This window comes from Morus notabilis, unplaced genomic scaffold, assembly GCF_000414095.1.
Source record: "Morus notabilis unplaced genomic scaffold, ASM41409v2 Scaffold256, whole genome shotgun sequence".
Lineage (NCBI taxonomy): Eukaryota > Viridiplantae > Streptophyta > Magnoliopsida > Rosales > Moraceae > Morus > Morus notabilis.
Window position 1 is genome coordinate 284,632 of NW_010367627.1, and position 21,145 is coordinate 305,776.

Below are 21,145 nucleotides of genomic sequence, written 5' to 3' on the forward strand. Positions count from 1 at the left end.
TTATAAAACTATCATATATAAAAATCATTATATCCTCGTATAATGAAAAAAAAGGAAAAAAATTTATTAGAACAAAATGGGTAAGAAATCAACAAATCAATAATTAGAAAAAAGTTAACAATTAATGAATCCAGAATGAAATCAGTAATTATAATTGAAAAATAATTAAGAAAAGGAAACTTTCTCTTCTTACAAAATGAAAGAAAAAGCAATCACTACATATTTTTAAAACTGGTTCTATATTTTCATCTAAAAAACCCCTCTGAAATAACGACCTGCTCAAGAAAAGCCAATAGGAATCTTCCCCCAATGCTTAATGAAAATCACTCATCATTATGAAAATGAAATAAAAATAAAAAATCATTATAAAAATGAATAACCAATATCATTAAATATAAAATAAGTAAAATGTATACGGACACAAAGAAAAGATGAAAACATTATTATAATGATAAAAATCAGTCATCATTATAAAAATGAATATGAATACCGAATATTAAATTACATAACTCCATTCAATAAAAATCAGAGATCATTATAAAATGAATAACTAATATCATTACATATAAAACAAGCGAATGTATTTATAGATAAAAAGAAAAATGATTTCATTAGAAGATGAAATCATCATGGAAAAGACGAAAAAGAAAATATGATGCAAAGGAAAAAAAAAAAAAAAGCAAAACAATATGATTCCAACAATGAACCGACTCGAAAAGATGAACAAATGACACAATTTTCATTAATGCAAACGTAAAAAGAATGAATAAACAACAAATGAAACAATAAGTAATAGTAATAAAATAAACAATAATAACAAAGACATCCGTAAACAACAATAACAAAGACATCCAACCACGGAAACGCAAGCAAATCAACCCAAAGAGATTAGCAGTAAAAATAAACACCAAACGGTACACCTACTAAAGGGTATAATGCAAATCAAGTATCAACGACCAGCAACGATGAACGTGAACGTGAAAATACATAAAGGGAAATATGAGGGTGCGTTTGATAGATGGATTCAGAATCATAATTTTGAATCCTGGTTCAGAAGTTTGTTTACAGTGATTTTGAATTATGATTCAGAATCAGTGTTTGATTTGGATTATTCAGAATCTGATGTGATGTTTTAAACTAGCTCAAATCATGATTTTAAAACCACTTCCCTCTTGATTCAAGGTGATTCAAACCCCTAATTCTGAATCATAGTTTCAGAATCATGATTTGAACCCAAAATCATGAATCATGGTTCTAGTTCCAGAATCATAATTAGAATCACTCTAGTTTGAATCATCGTACCAAACGAACCCTGAGTTGAAAAAACGTGGAAAAAAATGCACACAAATGGCTGAATTGAAAAATGAAAAAAGGGGAAAAACTAAAACCGGGAAAATAAAACACATAAAATCATACTGATTGATTAAAAAAAATCAATTAAAGTTAAAAAAGGGAAGTAAAATATCTAAATTATAATCATGAATAATCAGCCTACAAATAAATAAAACCTAACCATATAAAGAACATTACCGAAGTTACTCAATAAGGACAATGCCAAAAAAAAAAGAGCCTTATAGTCAACAAATCCGCATCCTTATTGTATAATAATCAAAATTTTATAAATATAGACTTAAAATTAGACATTTTATGTAATTACTTCATAAAAAAGCCATAAAGACTCACTATATCTTTTTTTGTCATTCAAAATAAAGGCTCACTATTCCTTTTTTTGTCATTCAAAACGCACCGGTATGATGCCTTTTTTTCCTTTTCTTTCTTTTTACTAATTTTTTTTTCTTTAACTCTTTTTTCCCATTCTTTCTTTCCTTTACTTCACTTTTCTTTTGCTCCATTTATCTACTACAGTTTTTATCCCTTAAAACCGCTTACATCTTTAATTCTTTTTTTAACTCCATTTTCGTACGTGTTTTACGTTTTTTTATTCATTTTTCAACTCTCTTTATCTATCAATTTTGAAATAGAAATAATGCCTTGCTATATTTATACGATACTTGTTTTCCCTTTCGTTTTTAAGTTTTAATTTCTTTATTTTTTATTTTATTATTTATAATTCACAATATTTCAAATATTTAATCATATAAGCTTTTAACTTATTCTACTATTTGTATTCTTTTCTTTAATTCTTTTGAATTTTTTTTCTATTTTTTTTGAATTATTCTAACTAGTACCCCTAAACTTTAAGGTTATTTTCAGTTTACTCCCTGAATTTTAAAAACTCCCACTTTGCATCATAAATTTTGAATTGTTCTCACGTAACCCTTTTGTTTTTTATAATTTTTGATAAAATCAGACAAAAAAAGAGGGGATTAAGTGTGGTCATGTAGTTTTATCTATTTTTTAAAATAAAACTCTAAACAAAAAGACCATGTGATTGTATTATTCTCTTTTTTATATATGTTTTTAACGAAAATTGCAATAGAAGGGGTTAAATGGAAATAATTCAAAGTTCAGGGGGTAAAGTATGAGTTTTTAAAGTACGAGTTTTTAAAGTTCAAGTGACAAATTGAGAATGACCATAAAATTTAAGAGCGTCAGTAATAATAATTTATTTTTCTATGCATTGTTATTCGTATTTTACATTATAAAAATTTCGATCACAACTCAATATGATTATCGCACGTATCTAAACTAGTTTAAACTTGGCTAGAGTAACTATCATTTTTTATTTTGATTACAATAATATCATGTAAAAAGTACATTCATTACAACTATAGAGGATTAATAATCTTAAATAGGTCTTATATAACTATTAAGGTGCGGGTGGATAGGCGTTTGAGAGTGTTATGACGGTGCCAATTTACACAAATCTCCCCCTTGTTTTATGAGATATTTGATTGATGCTCTCTAGCTACCTAGCGAGACTATAATAATAAATACAATTAAGAAGCTTGCGAGTAATGAGGATTTAAGTTGTTTATAAGTTAGATGAAAACAAGCCATTTTACACCCAAAAAAAAAAAAAAAAAAAAAGAAGCGGGCATTTCACATTAATTATTTGTTTCTTTATTTCTTTTTAAAAACAAAATCTTGATGATCTTTGATCAGAAACATAATGATGAAAAACTCATGCAATGCCGTCTATATATATTTCAATACAATACGCATGCAGAGAAGAGGATAGCAGTTCCAATACCTCATCGTAATTAGTTATGTCCTTCATCAGAATAAATAAATAAATAAATAAACATATTCTTCATTCCTAGCTAGGTTGAGAGGATTTAGGATGTTTGCCTCTCTTGGAAAACTAATTACAAAACATCAATTAAATTTTAAATATATTAGTGAATATTTATCTAAAGGCCACAAATTTTATAAACACCACACAGAGATTATGTGTATTAGGGATCTGGGCACTCCTAATATTGTCAAATAAAGCCCTAACAAATTAATAATCACCAACCTTTTTAATGGCAACGTGGCTACCATAATGCCTTATTGTTAAACAAATTAATTATGGTACTTCGAGAAGGAGCTTTTAGTAATTTCATCTATTGGAGTACTAAAAGGGTTAATTACAAAAATTCTCTTCAATAATTGCCCTTAAAATAATGTGGTCCCTTAAAATAATGCGGTGTACGATCTTCAAAACATAACATTTATTCTCTCCGATCTATAGAACATTAATGAAAGAAGTCATTCCCTTGGAGTCTTTAACAAAATAACATATGTGGCATAAATTAGATCAGGGGTCGTTGAATAATTTAGTGTACAATCCTATGCAATCACAAATTACGTGAAGAGAAATTATTATTGTTTTTTAATTTTTGAAGTTTTTTATTTTATTTAGTATTCGATTTTTTTAATTAAATCAATTTTTAAATTCAATTTCCCCTTAATTATGTACAACATGATATATAATAATCACGTGTCAATTTTTTCTATTAAAATCATAACATAAGGAGTTTTATAGTTAATAGTTTATAAATCAGAAGGAGCAACACATTTTTTCAAGAGTTATAGTTAAGATGGAATTTTTGTAATTTAATCCATACCAAAACTATACCCATCAAGAAATAGACAACCTACCACAAAATAACTATTTGCTTAACTTGTACTTGCTTCCACCAACCTCTCTCTCTTTCTCTTTCTCTCTTCCTTGGAATCCAAAGGAAACTTTCTAATTCTAAGCGTAAAGCGAAATAAATTATCTGCTCACTAAAGAAAGGAAAATCAATATGCAATTTCCCCTCTCTTAAGTATATATTTTCTGAAAAAGAAAAAGTATACATCTCTCTTTTCATCAACAACAAATCTAACTGCAGACCAACTTATAAAGTTGCAATTAATTGTACTTCATCTTTTTTTTTTTTTTTTTGCTTTTTTGATTGGATGTACTTCACTTTTATCTCTCACAACTTCACAAAAACATCATTTGGGTAAAAAAAAAAAAAAAAATCAAGATCTTAACCAAGAAAAGAAGAGAACGATGAAGAGATCTAGGATCTAATTGTATTAATACACGGTGTCACAACCAAAATTTTTAACATTTAAGAATTAATTTTCTATTATCAATAATGTTGACAAATTTATTTCCAAAAGCCACCACTAATTATCATGGCCGGCAAACTAGCTAGTAGTTAATTAATCCAACAAATTATATGAAATTGTATAGAGATAATTAAATTTACTCAGCTTGATGATCAGCTCGTCGAGCTTTCTTGCTCTTGTGGAGGCACTGCAAATCGGGAAACATCGACTCAATTTGTTCCGAAAAATTAAGCTGCAGGCTTCTACGAGCAGTACGACTCGACGGAGGTGCTGCTTTTCTTTTAAAAGAAACTTTAGGTTTTCGCGGAGCCGAAGGACACTGCTGTATCACAGGAATTTTGTGATCCAAAGACGTCGGAGTTTTGAACCCGTCGTCTTCGTCGTCTTCCACCTTGACATCCGATTCTCTTAAAGAAGATGACGCTGTTTTGCGAGTACTTTCCTCACCATGATCAGTAATTAGAACTAGTACTTCTTCTTTTTCTTCTTTCTTGATCTTGGCTTGATCTTTGTTCATAGTTTCTTGTTGACCATCATCATCAGAATCTTGTTCCTCACGCTGACCATATACCTGATCATGATCATCTTGATCGACATCAAACTCCTGATCATGGCGAAAATCAGAATTATCATCTTCACGATCTGACGGGGAGGCGCGACACTCGTGTAGAAAACTCAAAGGGACGTTTTGATCATCATCGTCATCATGATCATCTTGGACGTATAACAGATCTGAATTGGACATATTGTTTAGGATGGGAATTTGGTGGAATTCTGAGGAGTTCATCAAAGGAATATACTTTCTAATATATGAAAAATAAAATAAAAAACAACAAGACCAAGGCTATGATAATAATGAATATTACATATATATATATATAGGTTCAAGAACAATGATGGTTATTAATTTCTTTTTGCCCTAAGCTGGCTTATGTAGTGAATGAAAAGAGATAGAGATTGAAGCGGTAGTTTTAAGAGAGTGAGTATATATAGAGAGATATATATACACAAATATATAGAGAGAGATAGGAGAGGCAGTTTATAATGCATCGGATCCTTCGCCAAGAGAGAGAATAGGAGGGGTTGAAAGACTCAACACAAACAAACGAGAAAGACTTGACAAACTGAGATCTCTAAAGTTTTATCTCTCTAATATTTTTCTTTCTTTCTTTCTTTTGTTTTTTTTTTATTAATTTAATGTTTCTTTTGAGTTCTGTGGCTTACAGAGAGTATGAGAATTTTAGGACTATAAAATCTTTGTTTTATAATTAGTTGCTTCTCTCTCATTCTGAAATCTCTACGAACTTTGAGGCATGGATGCACGTGGGTTGCTATACATGGGACCATCTCTTTGATGTGATTGTTATTTGACACATCACGCCAAGAGTTGATATTTTCAATGTCTCTTCCACCTATATGGAATTATGGATCATTGAAAAATATTGTTATTTAATTTGTAGTGTTATTTAAGATAAATTTTACTAATCTTTTGACTAATTATCACTTGTGTCAACATATCTCTAAATATTAAACGTATATATTGTGTTCTTAATTTATAACACATATTTAAATTTATCTTATTATCACTTGTGTTAACATATCTCTAAACATTAAACGTACGTGTTGTGTCCTTAATTTATAACACATCTTTAAATTTACTGCTTAAAACGTGTTATTTTTTAGATGAAATTGTTGAGTTATATACCTGGTTTACAACTAGAAATAACGCCTAGGGGTTAATGAATGCCCTTTTCTACATAAATTATTAGTTTGCATCTGATGAGGTGTAGAAGGATCTAACTTTTATGGCGCGTTGAAAATATTTTAAAAGTAAATAAGGTAAATTTTTCAGTTTTGAGGGGTCTTTTAGCGATGTCAAATTTAGATGAAAAATATGTGTTTTCTAAGTAGAAACGGCCCAACGGATAAGACTCGTTGCTTTGCCAAGATGTGTGACATTTTTCGGGTAAATTTCATCATTTAGGCCTCCAAAAGGGCCTTTTTTTTCATTTTTAGTAATTTCTATTTTTGTAATAAGTTGACCTAGAAAATTTGAATTCCAGTTCTGACTGTGTTTCCTTTTTCCTTGTGTCTAGTAATTTCAATTTTAGTTTCCAGTTAAAATTTTCCTTTTTTGAAAAATTTCATATTTTATTATTATTTTTCTTTGTAGGAATATGCTAGTTTCCAGTTTATGTTTTGCCTATATATTTAGATGCCCTCTTATAATGAAAGCAGTTCAGGTAAATAAATTTTCAGAATTTCTTTTAATTTTTTCACTTCCAAATTCTATTCTTCTGTGTGAATTAACAGCTTTTAAAACAATTTTTTTAATATTCAAACAATTTTTTTAATATTCTGTATAAATCAACAGGTTAATTAGTTTATCCTTTACTTTGTTGTTATGATCTTCCTTCAATTAAAGCTTCCACTACATCACCATCTCTCCTTGGAGTGGTTGTCAGAACAAAGAATAGTGAGAAAAATGGTGGAGACTGGAGAGCTGACCTTAGCACAATTTAGTTAGTTACGACTCAAAGAAATTGACGAATTTACCGGTCCTGATCATTTGTGTGCACGTGATATTTCATCTAAAAAATAACATGTTTTAAAGTTTGAGAGTGTGAATCTAGTGATGTATTATATGTTAAAGTATACAATTATTGTTGGCTCATCTCCTAATAGCTTAAGTTTTTGGGATGAATTGGTAAACTAACATGGTATCAGAGCGGGAAGTCATGAGTTCAAACCCCGTAATTGCACTCTTTATCCACATTAAAATTGTCATCATGTGTTGGGCCTTTAATATATCTCGGGCTTAAATATTCACGTGTTGAGATTTTTAATTAATTTACCCACACGATTGCTCATTGTTCAGCCCACACGTGAGGGGGAGTGTTAAAGTATAAAACTATTGTTGGTTCAGCTCCTAACAGCTTAAACTTTTGGGATGAATTGATAAATTAAATGATGTATTATAATTATGTAGTAACGCAACAAAACAGGTATATAGAAAAAATATATAACAGTTGGATATTTAAATATTTGTTGAGATTGCATAACCATAGATAGTCTTTATTATTATTATTATTATTATTATTATTATTATTATTTGTTTCTTTAGGTAGAAAGAAACTCAGAGAACAAAAATTGACTTGTGTGTACTTATTCCCCTCTTTCCTTTCTTGTTTAATAATTTTTGTTGAAGTGTTATAAGAGTAATTATTGATTGGTATGATCATTTGAAAATCTCACCAGTTGGTTGTTAATTTCTTAGTTGACTTGTGTATCGTGTGAATATGATGCTAGGCTAGCTCTCTCCTAACGCCCATCAACCACTTATAGCTAATTTGAAGAATAATTTATTTCGATTGATTGATTAAAATCGGATTAGGTGTTAAAATTCTTGGATACTGGTCATCCTTCTTTGAAACGAGTTTGATTCGTTTTAGAGTTTTAAAAATAGGGAATGCCCCCATAACTCACTTCTTTAATTTTGTATTATTCTCTTAGAATTTTTTTATTTTTAAGTTGATGTATATGTAATAGGAGGTAAAGGAAGTAGAAATTATAGGGCGCGTTTGGAACTCATTCCAAAATGATTTTATTTTTTTGTATGAAAATGGAAATGAAAACGTTTTCAATCTTAGAGAGAAATCATTTTTGAAAATACGTTTGGTAGTTTTATCAAGAGATTGTTTTCAGTATAAAAAAATCCATTAATTTCTTTCTCTCTCTCTCGCTCTCTGCTCGAGAGAGGAGAAAACATAAACAAAAAATGAAAAACGACTTCATTTCTCTCACATTTTACACTAAATCAAAAAATCATTTTCATTTCTGTTTTTTGTCTTTAATTATACCAAACGCCGTTTTTCTCCCGTTTTTATTTTTTCTTTCTCAAAAAATGTGAAAAACAAAAACAAAAACAACTCGAAACAATAGGACCTATGTTATGTACATCTATTATCTGCAATAGTACCTATGCAAAATGTAAGTGCAATATATATAGCAATAGTACCTATGTTATGTACATCTATTATCTGCAAAATGTAAGTGCAACCAAGCTTCCTACATTCATGGAATGGTTATTGCATCTTTCCAGGCCATATCTATCTGCCGCCACCAAAAAATGATATATAACATAATCCTACGTACATTTTTCTGTGGTAAAGTCAAATATAGCCCCTATACCTACTTCTTCCTATATTACATAATCACATGCAGTTCTACAAAGTAGGAATCACCCCAGGATATTATCCACTCATATGCTTAACCAATTATTACAATCAAAATAACCATGTTTCACTATTTAGTGGCTTTAAGAGCTATTGATATTACTGTCTTAACCACACACATTTTATAAATAATTAAAAGGAACCCTACTATTAAAAACTGTTGTTTTAATAGTTGAATTAGTTTTTTTTTTTAATGTATGATCTGTGAGTAGACACAGTTAAATTTTTTATGTAAGTACTCACACTCGAATGGTTGAAAAACTAACCTAACCGTTAAAATAATAGTTTTTAGTGATAGGGTACCATAAGAATTCCCTAATTAGAAATATGAACTTCCATTTTCAACCCAGCTAAGTTCGAGTATTTTTCTTCAGCAGTGAATCACAGGTAATAATTAATTAACTAATTAATCCGCGGAAAGAAAATGACACGGGCATATCATGAATATCTCAACTAAATCCTTGACAAATTTACATTATACTAATTTCTAACATCTGAGGGATTAGGCAACGAAATACATGTCACGTAACATTTTACTATATGATATCTTTGCCGTGATTATATGAGTATTGTCACTTTCAAACTTCCTAATTGCTGAATTCATGCTTAGATAGGTAAAACCCAGCCAGGATTAATTGAATTTTAAAGATTAATTTATAAATTAACTTAGGATTCCTTCTTATGAAAATAAAGGGGGTTGGGGGATTTGGTAAGCTTTCACAGCCTCATGATCCCAACTGTGAATTAATGCTTGTTTATTATCATCTAACCAAAAATTAAAATAACAAGCCTCATGATCCCAACTTTGAATTAATGCCTTGTTTATATCTAACCAAAAATTAAAATATCACAAGTAATGACGATTAGATTAGCTAGGTATAAGAAATTCAGCAATTAGATTAGATATAAGACTAGCAAAGCTAATAGGAAAGTAAGTTAATTTTGACTTACAAATTAATAGACTTTCTCTAGTATGGCCTTTTTTATTGTTGCTGGTAGATCAATTTCTGACCGTTAGATGCGGTCAGCATACATCAAATTAAAAAGATATGTATAATAGACAGTTTTTAATACATATTTAAATTTTTCACGAGATGATAAAATGTTGGAAGAGAAAAAGAGATGCACACACATGCTTGTTGTGCAAGCTTAAGAGGCGAGATCGGCCGCCGTCCGTTGGGGTACTACTGCCTGCTGTATGGTTTCTATCATCAAATATTATTTGCATTGTATGTTTTCCCACGCTTTCTTAGGAGTGTGCTGACTACGCTCCAATAGTATGGTTCCATGAGGGAAAACTTCTCCCCTTTTTTTTTTTAAAGAAAATAAAGTTCTCTTGTTACATTTAGACATTGTTTATTTCATTGATACGAGTTTTCAGTTTTAAGTTTCTATAGTTAAAAACTCTCAGAAAATGTCACATCTCAGCTCGAATTGAAAACTCGAATTCTTGAAACGAACGAGGCCTTAAGTTTTTAACGGTAGGAACTATTCTTTAACTATTTAATAATGTTTTTCAACAATCTAATATGTAAATGTTATCGTTCTCAATCATAGATCAGACTGTTAAAAAGTTAATCACTAACTAAAATAACAATTTATGTTTGTAGTGAAATATGACAATTTCTACCCTACAAGTTCTGGAATAGTAATTGGTAACTTATGAAAAAGCAAAGAGTTACTGGTAACTCCAATTTAGTAACTAAAGGATTTGCATCATACTAAATTTACATATATTGTTAATATTGATATAGTTTTTACTAATATGTTGAGCACGACCAATCCTACGTGCACATGTAACAAGTAAAGATTGAGGTGTAACAAAATATTCATATGCATGTGCATGTTATATAAAAAAGGAAAGGCGTAAGAGAATATATATATTTCATTCAACAATAACTTTGAAAAAATGTAATGACAACAATTCTTTTATTCCAGATCAAGTTGTTATCCTTTTTAAAGTCACTTTTACATAAATATTATATATGATTTGTAATTTTCTTTTGTTCTTGAAATTAAGATCTTCATAAGAAACTCTACTGGTAAAAAGATTAAGAACAATATTTTTATTCCAACCTATTCATAGAAACCGATGTGTAAAGTAAAACGTCTATTTTCCAAAAAAAAAAAAAAAAAAAAAAAAAGGAATGAAAAATAATTGCATCTCTCTAATTGAAGAATCATAAATTAATTGTACTCACAACATGATTTGGATAAAAGTAATTGATACATAGTTAAACAACTCTCTCTCTCTCTCTTTTTCTGTTCTTTGTTCATTTTCTTTTTCCCTTGGTTTTGTAAATTGAGAGTCGTCGATTTATGTCACCAATGAAAATATCAAGATCATGGTAAAAGGGTAAGATAATTTTTAAAAAAAAAAAAAAATAGATAGCATAAAGAGAGTAAAATAGTGCAAGGAACAGAAACACACACAAAAAAATAGCATGGGGCATATGATTAAAAGGGGAATCACATGGTTCCATTGCCAACCATCATGTCCCCCATCTCTAACAATCATCTCCTTTCCCCACCTCCCTAGTCCCTACTTCTCTCTCTCTCTCTCTCTCTCTCTCTCTCTCTCTCTCTCCCTCTCATCCTCTCTCTCTCTCTCTCTCTCTCTCTCTCTCTCTCTCTCTCTCTCTCTCTCTCTCTCTCTCTCTCTCTCTCTCTCTCTCTCTCTCTCTCTCTCTCTCTCTCTCTCTCTCTCTCTCTCTCTCTCTCTCTCTCTCTCTCCTTATAATTTTCAAATCTATGAATCTCATGCCTTGGAGTTTGATTGACTACTTTGTAATTTAATTGTCCCTAGATCTTTTAAGATAAGGCTGCCATTGGGCATTGGGCATTACCCACCATATGTATATATAGAATCTTCTCTTGATGAGCCTTTTTTCTCATCTTTGGTGATTATATATTAAATAATTAGTTGCCTCTACATAAAGGCTCTTCAATATGATTTTGCTGCAAAATGTAGCTAGCTTTCCACAATAAAGGTGTTTAATGACAATTTGGCAAATGTAGGTGTCTAACCAATTAGTTTGTCAAATACAAAATAATAAAAATTAAAAGAGCAGTTTTATTTTGTCTTTCAATTTGAGAGGGAATTATATATATGTTTAAGCAATAATTGATTTATAAAGCATTTTCCAATTAGCAAACTTTATACTACCAATTGTAATTAATAATATGTTATTGGTGTTATTAATTATAATCATATATATATATCAACTATGCACGTTATAAGTATGATGATGTAGAAATGGGATATGAACCAAAAATATAAACTCTGATCTGGTTGCTAATTTGATTCCCTTACTTTTGGAAGATGCCTGGCTGATCTGGTGGGTTGTAAATTACACAAACTTTTGGAGTATAATTAGAGAAGGCCATGATGTCCACTATATTGTGTCTCTCGCATGATGAAGATGAATCAAAGTGTGTCAGATTCGAACCTCCAAAACCCACTTTTCTCTCTTTAACTCAAAGCAACTTTCCTATCCTGCAGCCTATGATTCACTTCATACCAAACATAGATTTATAATAATAATAAATGACTTTTTCTTTTCTTGATAATTTCTTATTTTTCAACTGTCAGATCTGTATCAGAATCTGTACATATTTTTTTATTCTGTCAGAAAAACTTCTATTAATAACGGAAAAGGGGCACCACTACCAGTAAGATTGCACATGCTTGGTAAATTAATGAAACAGTTCGTTACAGTTTTATTACAACAAAAATTGCGACGAAAACACTACATACTGATCTTTCAATTCAAATTTTCAACCGTCACACTAGACTTGAAACAATTTGAGCCGTCCAAAATTTTGTTGTCTATGTAAAGAAATGGATGATAATAATAAAAAAAAAAAAGTAGCTCGTTTTTCAACGGTTTGGATCATATTTTCCTCCGTCCAATGGTTGAAATTATAATGTACGCACGTGTAAAAAAAAAGCAAAATGTACTATAATTCTGTAAAGAGAAAAATATGGCTTAAGAGACACTTTTCTTGAAATCTAGTAGCTTTCCATGAGTTGCGAAAAAAGTAAGGATGAGCTTGGGACTTCCGGGCTGGCCCGACTGAAGTTGTGCAGAGCCTGGCCCAGCCCACCATATTAATGGGCTAGACCATACCTTCATACCTCGGCCAACCAGGCCCATAAATTCATGGATCCGCCGGCCTAGTAGTATGGACCACCTATTTCGGCCAATCTTGTAAAACATATATTTATATTTTCATAAAGCAGATTATATTTAAAGGGAATGTCTAGGGTATGGTACTTATTCCCTATTAATAGGGTGTGTATTGTCAACCGTTAGATCATTTTTGTATGGTTAGATTAAAATGACGCACCATCACAATCATAACATGGACTGTACAAGACTACACAAAATTAAAAAATAAAAAAATAAAAAAATAAAAATCCTTCCCTTCCCAGTCGTCCATTGATGAGAGCTCTCTCAATTTTCCTTTTGCCCAAATATTGATCTTAAATCTCAAACCCAGAAAATCCACAGAACAATACAAAAGTATCACAACCTTCAAAATTAATTGATCTTTCTGCTCCAGACTCCAGTCCAAACGCCGGTGCCGACACGACGGCGAATCATCCCTGCACTACTGTGGTGAAGAACACAGCACTCCCGACGAAAGCGTGAACCCTCCCTCAATGTCGGCGCTAAGTGACCACCTCCCAGCGGCGCCAATGAGCTTCTCCCTCGACGGCGCTAAGCCCCCCTCCTTCGCCCCTCCGCAAAATCTCTCCACTGCGGCACAATAGCCTATGCCCCGCCGGCACGAGCTCCTCTCCTGCACTCCCCGATCTCCTCTTTCTTCAACTCAAACTCATTTCTAAATTTTAAATTAACACAATCTCATATTCATCTTTTCCCTCATCCTACCTCTTTATTTCTTAATTTAAGAACAACAAATATCGTTGTACAGCTTGGAGAGAACTTTTTCTCGCGCTGAAGATTAAGTGCGAAGAAGGAAAATGCAAAATCAAGTAGATATCAAAGTGTCATTGGGATATAGATATTCAAGACCAGTCCATTAAAGGCAAAGAATTAGCTTTTACAGGCGCTAATGATCAATCGTGATTGGATTTCCAACATCCAATATCAAAGGAAAAGACCTCAATTACAAGAGAAGAAGGGGAATGTAAAATCAAATTGGCTTCAAGCAAGAGGACACAAACTCAAACCCCAAGTTTACCATCCTTGAGAAATTTACAAATTTCCATTTACAAAATTTATTTAATTAATATGAATAAATTTCAGATGATGGAAGATAAAAAAATTCAGAGAGTTCATACCGGGTGGGTTTTTTTTAGCGCAAAAAAAAAAAAAAAAAAAGAAAAAAAAAGAGATAATGTTAAGCATAATCACCTGCACTCTTTCTTATAATACTTTCGGTGCATTCTCTTATCAGAACGATTCAAAATTGATCGTGTGGTTATAGAACATATCCTATTGGTAGGAAAAAGTAACCGTCCCCTATCATAGAATTTCCCATATTCAAAACATATTTTATAAAGAGAATATCATATTGGTACCCTGTATTTTGATGTTCTTACTATTATATGTTTTTGATAATTTTAATAGGTAACTAGACATTTTAAAAAATCATTTTTAAAAACTATGAGGTATTTTTTGGGATGTAAAATGTTATTTTAAAACATCTAAAATTTAGAGATCGTTTGTGAAGATTAACTTTTATTTTATGCATTGCTTTAATCTTTACATTTTAAATGTTTACGATTTTGGTTCATAATTTACATAGATTTTGTCAAATTTTAAACATCTATTTAACTGAAGGATTGAAACTGAAACATAATAATAAATAAAAGACTAATTATGTAACGTTTTAAAAGTCAATGATGAAAATGAGAATAAAAATAAACCTTTTTTTTAATTAGTCCCACTTAATCTTATTTGTTAAAATTTTCGTGAAAGTAAATCAAAAAGGAGATTAGTGAAATCACACGTTCTTTTCCTATTTATTTACAATATTAATTTTCGTCATATGCTAATGAAAAGGGGTAAATGAGACTAATGTACCGTTTGGTTCATGGATTCAAATCATGTGATTAGAATTATTTTCTATTTACGTGTATTTTTTGTGAGAGAAAATATTGTAGCGAATTATGAACCATGATTCGAATCAGAGAACGAATCTAGGTACCAAACAAACTAAGTTAAAACTGAGTGCATAAATATAAGAATCTTTAAGGTTTTAAGGGATAGTATGCGAATAAACTAAAATTTGAGAGGCACAAATGAGAATAATATTTAAAAAAAAAAAAAAAAAAAGACTTCCTTCAATCCTTCTACGGCAAAGTCAAGCGCTCACGGCTTTCCTCCTCCGGCCGGATTCGGTGGCCTCCAAATTAGACTCTGTCGCCGGCGTCCGGGTACCAAATTTTCTCCTCTGTTTGATGGATTTGAAATTGATCTTGTTCGTGGAGTTGTTATATGATTGTTCTTCATGTAAAAAGATTTGTGCTTTTCTGATAATGCGTTGTTGGTAGGTTCTTCTGGATTTCAAATTCGTTGCGAATATGCACACTTATGGATGCTATTTATCCGAAAATTTTATTTATTCTGATCCGAAAATAAAATTTAGTTATTTTATTTTAATTGCTAGAAATTAAGATGGGAAAGGTAGCCGTCGCAGCGATTGTGAGCTTGTGGGTCATTCCCATCTCCATTCTTGTAAATCGTATTGTGCCTCATCCATACATGGTAAGTACCGCAAATAAAAAATAAAAAAAAAAGAAACTTTGCTCTTGATTCCAAAAGAAAGTTGAATGAGTTTTAAGTTATGCCCATGTATTAATTGTAGGACGAGATATTCCACATACCTCAGGCTCAACAGTATTGCAAAAGCAATTTCAGAAGCTGGGATCCCATGATTACAACTCCTCCTGGCCTGTGAGTTCCTTTTCTATTTCTGCATTTGCGATTTTTTTTTCATATATATATATATTATGTTATTTATAACTTTTGGTTCCATGAACCAACTATTGTTGATTTGCTTTAGTTGATTGTACACTGCAATGGACAGCTTCCAAAAAAAGGTTTAATAGAATGGAAAGTTTTAAGATGAGATATTCCTCCTATAGTTTTGCTCGTTTAGTTTTATTTCTTGCTGGATAAAAATGGTTCTATGAGACATTCAAGTGTTTTATTTTATTTTATTTTTTGCTAATGAAATGAAAAGAATGAAAGTACTGGAATAAATGAAGTCTTGTAATTGAAGTAGGAATCTTCATGCAATTTGAAGGGATTACCTTGTTTTTTCCTTTATATAATGTTCTCTATGTAAAACAATCGTTTTGTAGTTAAAAGAATTGCGTTACCCAGTTGCTCGTTTCATATCTTTGACCACATGGATCTATATTATGAGACCAGCAGTCGGTTAACCATGTTTAGCAGGGATTTGAATGTGTAATTAATCTTTCTTGAGTTTCAAGTGCTTGTGCTATCAGGTTTTACGGTAAGTCTTGTGGCTTGGATCATACATTATTTTTTCTTGTTAGAGTTTTTCACCATTGGGGTTTTATCAGTGAGCCCTTCCTTTGGGTTTGAGCTGATTCGTATAGCCTGTTCTTGTTTAATTTTGTTATGCGTTGTATTTTTTTTTTCCTTTCTCGCTCGATAGGAGTTGTTACTTTTCATGAGTTTGGTTATTGTAATTTTATTTTTTGTTTATTTTAATAAAGTTAGTTTGGCGTAAGATAGGTTTGAGGTTGGGGTAGCAACTTAGTTGAGATGTCTTCCTCTTAACTTGATGCAGTTATTACTCGATTTTTGTTAAGAAAAAAACAGAAACAGGAGGAGAATTTTGAATGTGCAAATCTATAACTTTTGCAGGTACTATCTTTCACTTGCCCATGTTGCTTCTTTGTTTCCAGGGATGTTCTACATGAAAGGGGCCTCCTCGGTTTCTGATTTGTGCTCTGTCGAAATCCTTCGATCCGTAAATGGTGTTTTGGCCGTAGTATGCAGTATTCTTGTGTACGAGATAATCACCCACTTGAGACCAGCCCTTGATGATAGAAAAGCAACGTTTTACTCGGTGGTGCTGGCCTTGTACCCTCTCCATTGGTTCTTCACGTTTCTCTATTATACAGATGTTGCGTCGCTTACCGCTGTGCTTGCTATGTACCTTGCTTGTTTGAGGAAGAACTACTGGTTCAGTGGACTGGTAAAGAATTAGCTAAACAACTTTCCATAGGCATTAATACTACACTAAGTTCTCTATGCGTAAGGATACTTTTGCTGGAATTTTTTTTCCCCATGCAACCCTTCCTATCCTTTTCATTTACTGTGATGTCCTACATTGTACAATCATGTGCTGACGTGTTTCATTTTGTTATCGCAGGTTGGTGCCTTGGCAGTTACCATTCGTCAAACAAATATTATATGGATGCTTTTTGTTGCAGGCAGTGGGATTATAAATATTACTTCAGACAAACAACGAGATAAAGTAGATACTGATAATTCTGGTGCCTCGATAAGGAAACATGGTCAGCGAGCTCCTGAAAATAGGATCATTTCTGGCTCAAACTTGAGACAGCGAAAGATTGGTGGTACAGATGATACTACTGTACATTTGAAATCCATTGGAAGTGCCTCTTCGAGAAGTTGCATGCCAGGTTTGAGTCTAGCTTATGTAAATGCAGGCATTCATACAGCACAACTCAAAATTTTCCATGACATGATTAAATGGGACTGACTGCTTTATTAATTGTGAATTAGCTCTTCATGTTGGATGTGGTTGGTCTGACTTTGGTTTTTCCATTGTAGGTTTGGTTGATGAGATTGTGGCTATATGTTTAGCAATTTTGCATACAAAGAAGAAGCTTTTAGTTTCTTTTGCGCCCTTTATCATATTATTGGCGGCGTTTGTTGCTTTTGTTCGTTGGAATGGGAGTGTGGTTCTCGGTACATCTCGTTCATATTCAGTTTTTAACATTTCTGCATGTGAAGTGCCCTTATTGCTCAGTCTCTTACTCTTTTCCCATACTCCAGGTGCAAAAGAAGCTCATGTAGTTTCTCCGCATTTTGCACAGATATTGTATTTTGGTCTGTTTTCTGCTCTTCTTATGGCTCCTCTATACTTCAGTTTCGGACAAGCTGTAACTTTCTTTTGCTCATTCTGGAAGAAGAAGCCACATAGTTTCTTTCAAGCACTTTTGGCACTTATTGCCGGCTTCATCTCTGTTCATTTTTTCAGGTCAGTCTCATTTTACATTATGCTCAATTTTTCTTCGTATAGTTGTTTGTTTCGAGCTCAACATTTTCTCAAAAGAATACTAGCATCAATTCGATTTGACGATTTGTGATCTGGCCTGAAATTGTGCTCATACGTGGAAAGATTGACCGGAAACATGACATTTTTTAACACAGTTCCAATTTGGTCAGCACGAACGATAATTTTACATATTCCATTCATTTCAAGCACTCGTGCTATACAACTTCATCATTCAATCATTTGACTATTGCAGTATAGCTCATCCATATCTTCTTGCCGATAACCGGCATTACCCCTTCTACTTATGGCGGAAAGTGATCAATGCTCATTGGTCAATCAAGTACCTCTTGGTCCCGCTTTACGTCTATTCATGGCTTTCCATCGGCACCAGATTGGGTTAGTTTGGAAAAAAAAAAAGTCATGATATGAACATCTATCTGACTTCCTAGTGATTTATCAACATGAAATTTCTTTTTGTTTGTTTGTGTTTACGTGGCAGGCAAATTTCAGAGGAAGATCTGGGTGTTGGGATATTTTTTGGCGACTGCTGCAGTTCTGGTGCCTGCTCCACTAATTGAGTTCAGATACTATACAATCCCATTCTTTTTGTTGATATTGCATTCACATAATAATGATCTCCTGAGTTGGCTTCTCATGGGGTCTTTGTATTTGGCCCTCAATGTCTTTACAATGATAATGTTCTTGTATAGACCATTCCATTGGGACCATGACCCTGGGACCCAGAGGTTTATTTGGTAGATGCGTCTCACCATACGGTAAAGACTCAGATCACATGTCCAATTTCGGTGTCTATATGGTAAAGCCTCATCAGATTTTTTGCAAAGGCCTTTAGCCAAGTTATGAGGAAAAAAAAAATTTTGTTTTATTTTCCCACTAATTCTCATTTTTTGCAGCTTGCTTAAGTATGGAAATGAAAATTCATTTTGTATACTAAATTTGTACGACACATTAAGCTATGTGATAGTTTGTGATGTTCTGGCCTTCTTGTTGTTGCTTTCTTTGTTGCTAATTGCATATTAGGCTTTTGCTCTTGTTTCAGTTCCATCTCTTGATCTTGTTAACTTCTTCATCGAGAGTTTACACGGTTTTGGAGTACCTTCAATCCTTAAAACTCATGCAACGAACTTAAAAAGAATTAAAAAAAAAAAATAGAAAAAGAGTTTTGGCTAAATACCAAACTTTAATAAAAGCTTAGAACAAGTATCCCAAGCCATCTTTGCTCCACCAAAAAAAAAAAAAAAAAAAAAAAGAGTATCCCAAGCAATTTTCAACAGCCGCATTTCTTATTACCTTTAAAAGATAAAAACATATAAAGAAAGGGTGGCAATTAGGCAATAAATCCATATCTATGCACTTTTAAGGGAGATATTTGTCTCGTTTTCTCTTTGTTTTATATATATTATGACCTTGTTTTTTGCTGAATATTATTTTCTTTTTGAAAAATGCTGAATATTATTATGCCTTATCAACATGTTTTTCTAATCTAAAGCAATAAAAGAGATATGAGATCTCATTATAAAGAACTTACAAAAATGGTACCGTATTGTGTTATTCAAAAGTCAAAACAGTTGAAATTTTCGCTATTTTTTTTTTGACACGAGTTAAAATTTGTGTTATTTTGCAACTAAAGATATTTTTAATTTTATATAACCTTATTGCAGATTTATATAATACTATTCGGCTATTTTGTTACTCAAAAGATTTTTTTTTAATTTTATGTAACTTTATTGCAGATTTATTTGATATTATTAAGATATTTTTTGTTACTTGTAATAAAAAATTTTCTAAAAAGAAAAGGAAGAAATAACAATAGATTGTGAATTTATTTTTGAAATAAGAAAGAAATTAAAACAAAAAACAAAAAACAAATTGAGTGAAACTATCGTGACGGATCTGAAAAGGCAAAAACGTGATCGCCACGACGAATAGTAAAACGCCCAAAGACGTGAAGAGATGAAATGAAAATGAAAATCGCTAATAAATCACTCGTCGTGAGAAAGAAGCTCCTTTTATATATATATATATATTTTTTTTGACCTTTTCGCTTCCCTCCAAACTCCCAATCCCAACGGTAACCGCTAATAACCACTTTCTCTCTCCTTGTTTTTCTCTCTGCCACTTGCTCTCCCTGAAATCAATCCAAACGCCTAAACCCAAACCTCAACTTTCGATTTTCTTTTTTTCTTTTCTTCCTCTTTTCCTTCTCTCTCTTTCCATGTCTACCCTCGCCGGAGAAAAAATCCCTCCTCCGACTCCGACGACGCCCAACAGTATGGATCAGCGTCTCATCAGGACCCTGACCATCACCAACTGGGATGCCCTCCATGATCACGACCACGACCACGACAACGACAATGATGACCGCTTTTTCGAGTCCTTCGACAGAATTTCCTCTTCCGCCTCTCTCTCCTTCTCCTCCTCCGAGGACGAAGACGATGATTTCGACGACCCCCGTGTCTCCTTCGCCTCCGCCGTCTCCTCCGTCCGCAGCTTCTCCGCCTCTTCAACCGTCGCCACACCCGATTACGACGTGTGGATGGCCTCTCCTGGTTCCATCAGTGAGCGCCGCAAAAGGCTGCTTCAAGGAATGGGCTTGGCCGACCCCGCCCCCGCCCCCGCCGCGGTCACCGATGAGAACAACGAGGCGGTCTCAAAACAACAACCACCGCCGAAACAAGAAGATCAGACCGCTCCTTCCACTTCTTCGCCTTCTCCATCGCCGTCGCCGTCTCTGCTCCCAATTATGCTCGTCCGTTCCCGCTCCGACGGAGATATAGACCCTTTCTCCGTCGAAAAACAGTGGCGGAAGCAGGAACTCGTCGGCTCGGTATCGATTCAGCGCATCACCAAGACTAATTCGGCAATCTCCGCACCGGTTCGGAAATTATCATGCTCCTATGCAGAATCCGCGGCTGTCGGACCCTCCGGCAGGTCGATCCGACACAGCGGTATGCTGTCGTCATCAGTGTTGTCTTCGAGCCGGTTCGGAGCATTCTTCTTGATAAGGAATTTGGATACAGGGAAGGAATTCATAGTAAACGAGTGCGGCGAAGACGGGATGTGGAACCGGCTGAGCGACCTCCAAACAGGGAAGCAATTAACAATGGAAGAATTCGAAAAGAGCG

The 21,145-nt window shown here is 32.9% G+C and overlaps 3 protein-coding genes across 4 annotated transcripts in view; 2 read left to right on the top strand and 1 right to left on the bottom strand.

Annotated features, from left to right (window-relative positions):
• Window positions 1–4,586: 4,586 nt before the first annotated feature.
• On the bottom strand, window positions 4,587–5,364 carry LOC21404157 (sarcoplasmic reticulum histidine-rich calcium-binding protein). The gene has a single exon (XM_010113171.2). The coding sequence runs from the start codon at window positions 5,294–5,296 to the stop codon at window positions 4,646–4,648; it is 651 nt and encodes a 216-aa protein (XP_010111473.2). The 5' UTR covers window positions 5,297–5,364; the 3' UTR covers window positions 4,587–4,645.
• A 9,658-nt stretch (window positions 5,365–15,022) lies between these two features.
• LOC21404159 (dol-P-Glc:Glc(2)Man(9)GlcNAc(2)-PP-Dol alpha-1,2-glucosyltransferase) lies at window positions 15,023–18,995 on the top strand. 2 transcript variants are annotated; one of them, XM_010113173.2, is made up of 9 exons: window positions 15,023–15,153; window positions 15,387–15,484; window positions 15,585–15,673; window positions 16,616–16,949; window positions 17,127–17,400; window positions 17,552–17,689; window positions 17,777–17,981; window positions 18,253–18,395; window positions 18,499–18,995. In XM_010113173.2, the coding sequence occupies exons 2-9, from the start codon at window positions 15,395–15,397 to the stop codon at window positions 18,756–18,758; spliced, it is 1,533 nt and encodes a 510-aa protein (XP_010111475.1). In that variant the 5' UTR covers window positions 15,023–15,153; window positions 15,387–15,394; the 3' UTR covers window positions 18,759–18,995. The 2 variants fall into 2 exon arrangements, with proteins under 2 accessions (XP_010111475.1, XP_024031251.1); XM_024175483.1 differs by lacking the exons at window positions 15,023–15,153; window positions 15,387–15,484 and having other exon boundaries at window positions 15,606–15,673; window positions 16,657–16,949.
• Window positions 18,996–20,292: 1,297 nt separating this feature from the next.
• The window catches only part of LOC21404160 (WD repeat-containing protein 44), a 4,099-nt gene continuing 3,246 nt past the window's right edge, over window positions 20,293–21,145 (top strand). Inside the window, exon 1 of the mRNA XM_024175492.1 lies at window positions 20,293–21,142. Within this exon, the coding sequence (XP_024031260.1) occupies window positions 20,293–21,142 (850 nt within the window). The remainder of the gene's footprint in view (window positions 21,143–21,145) is intronic.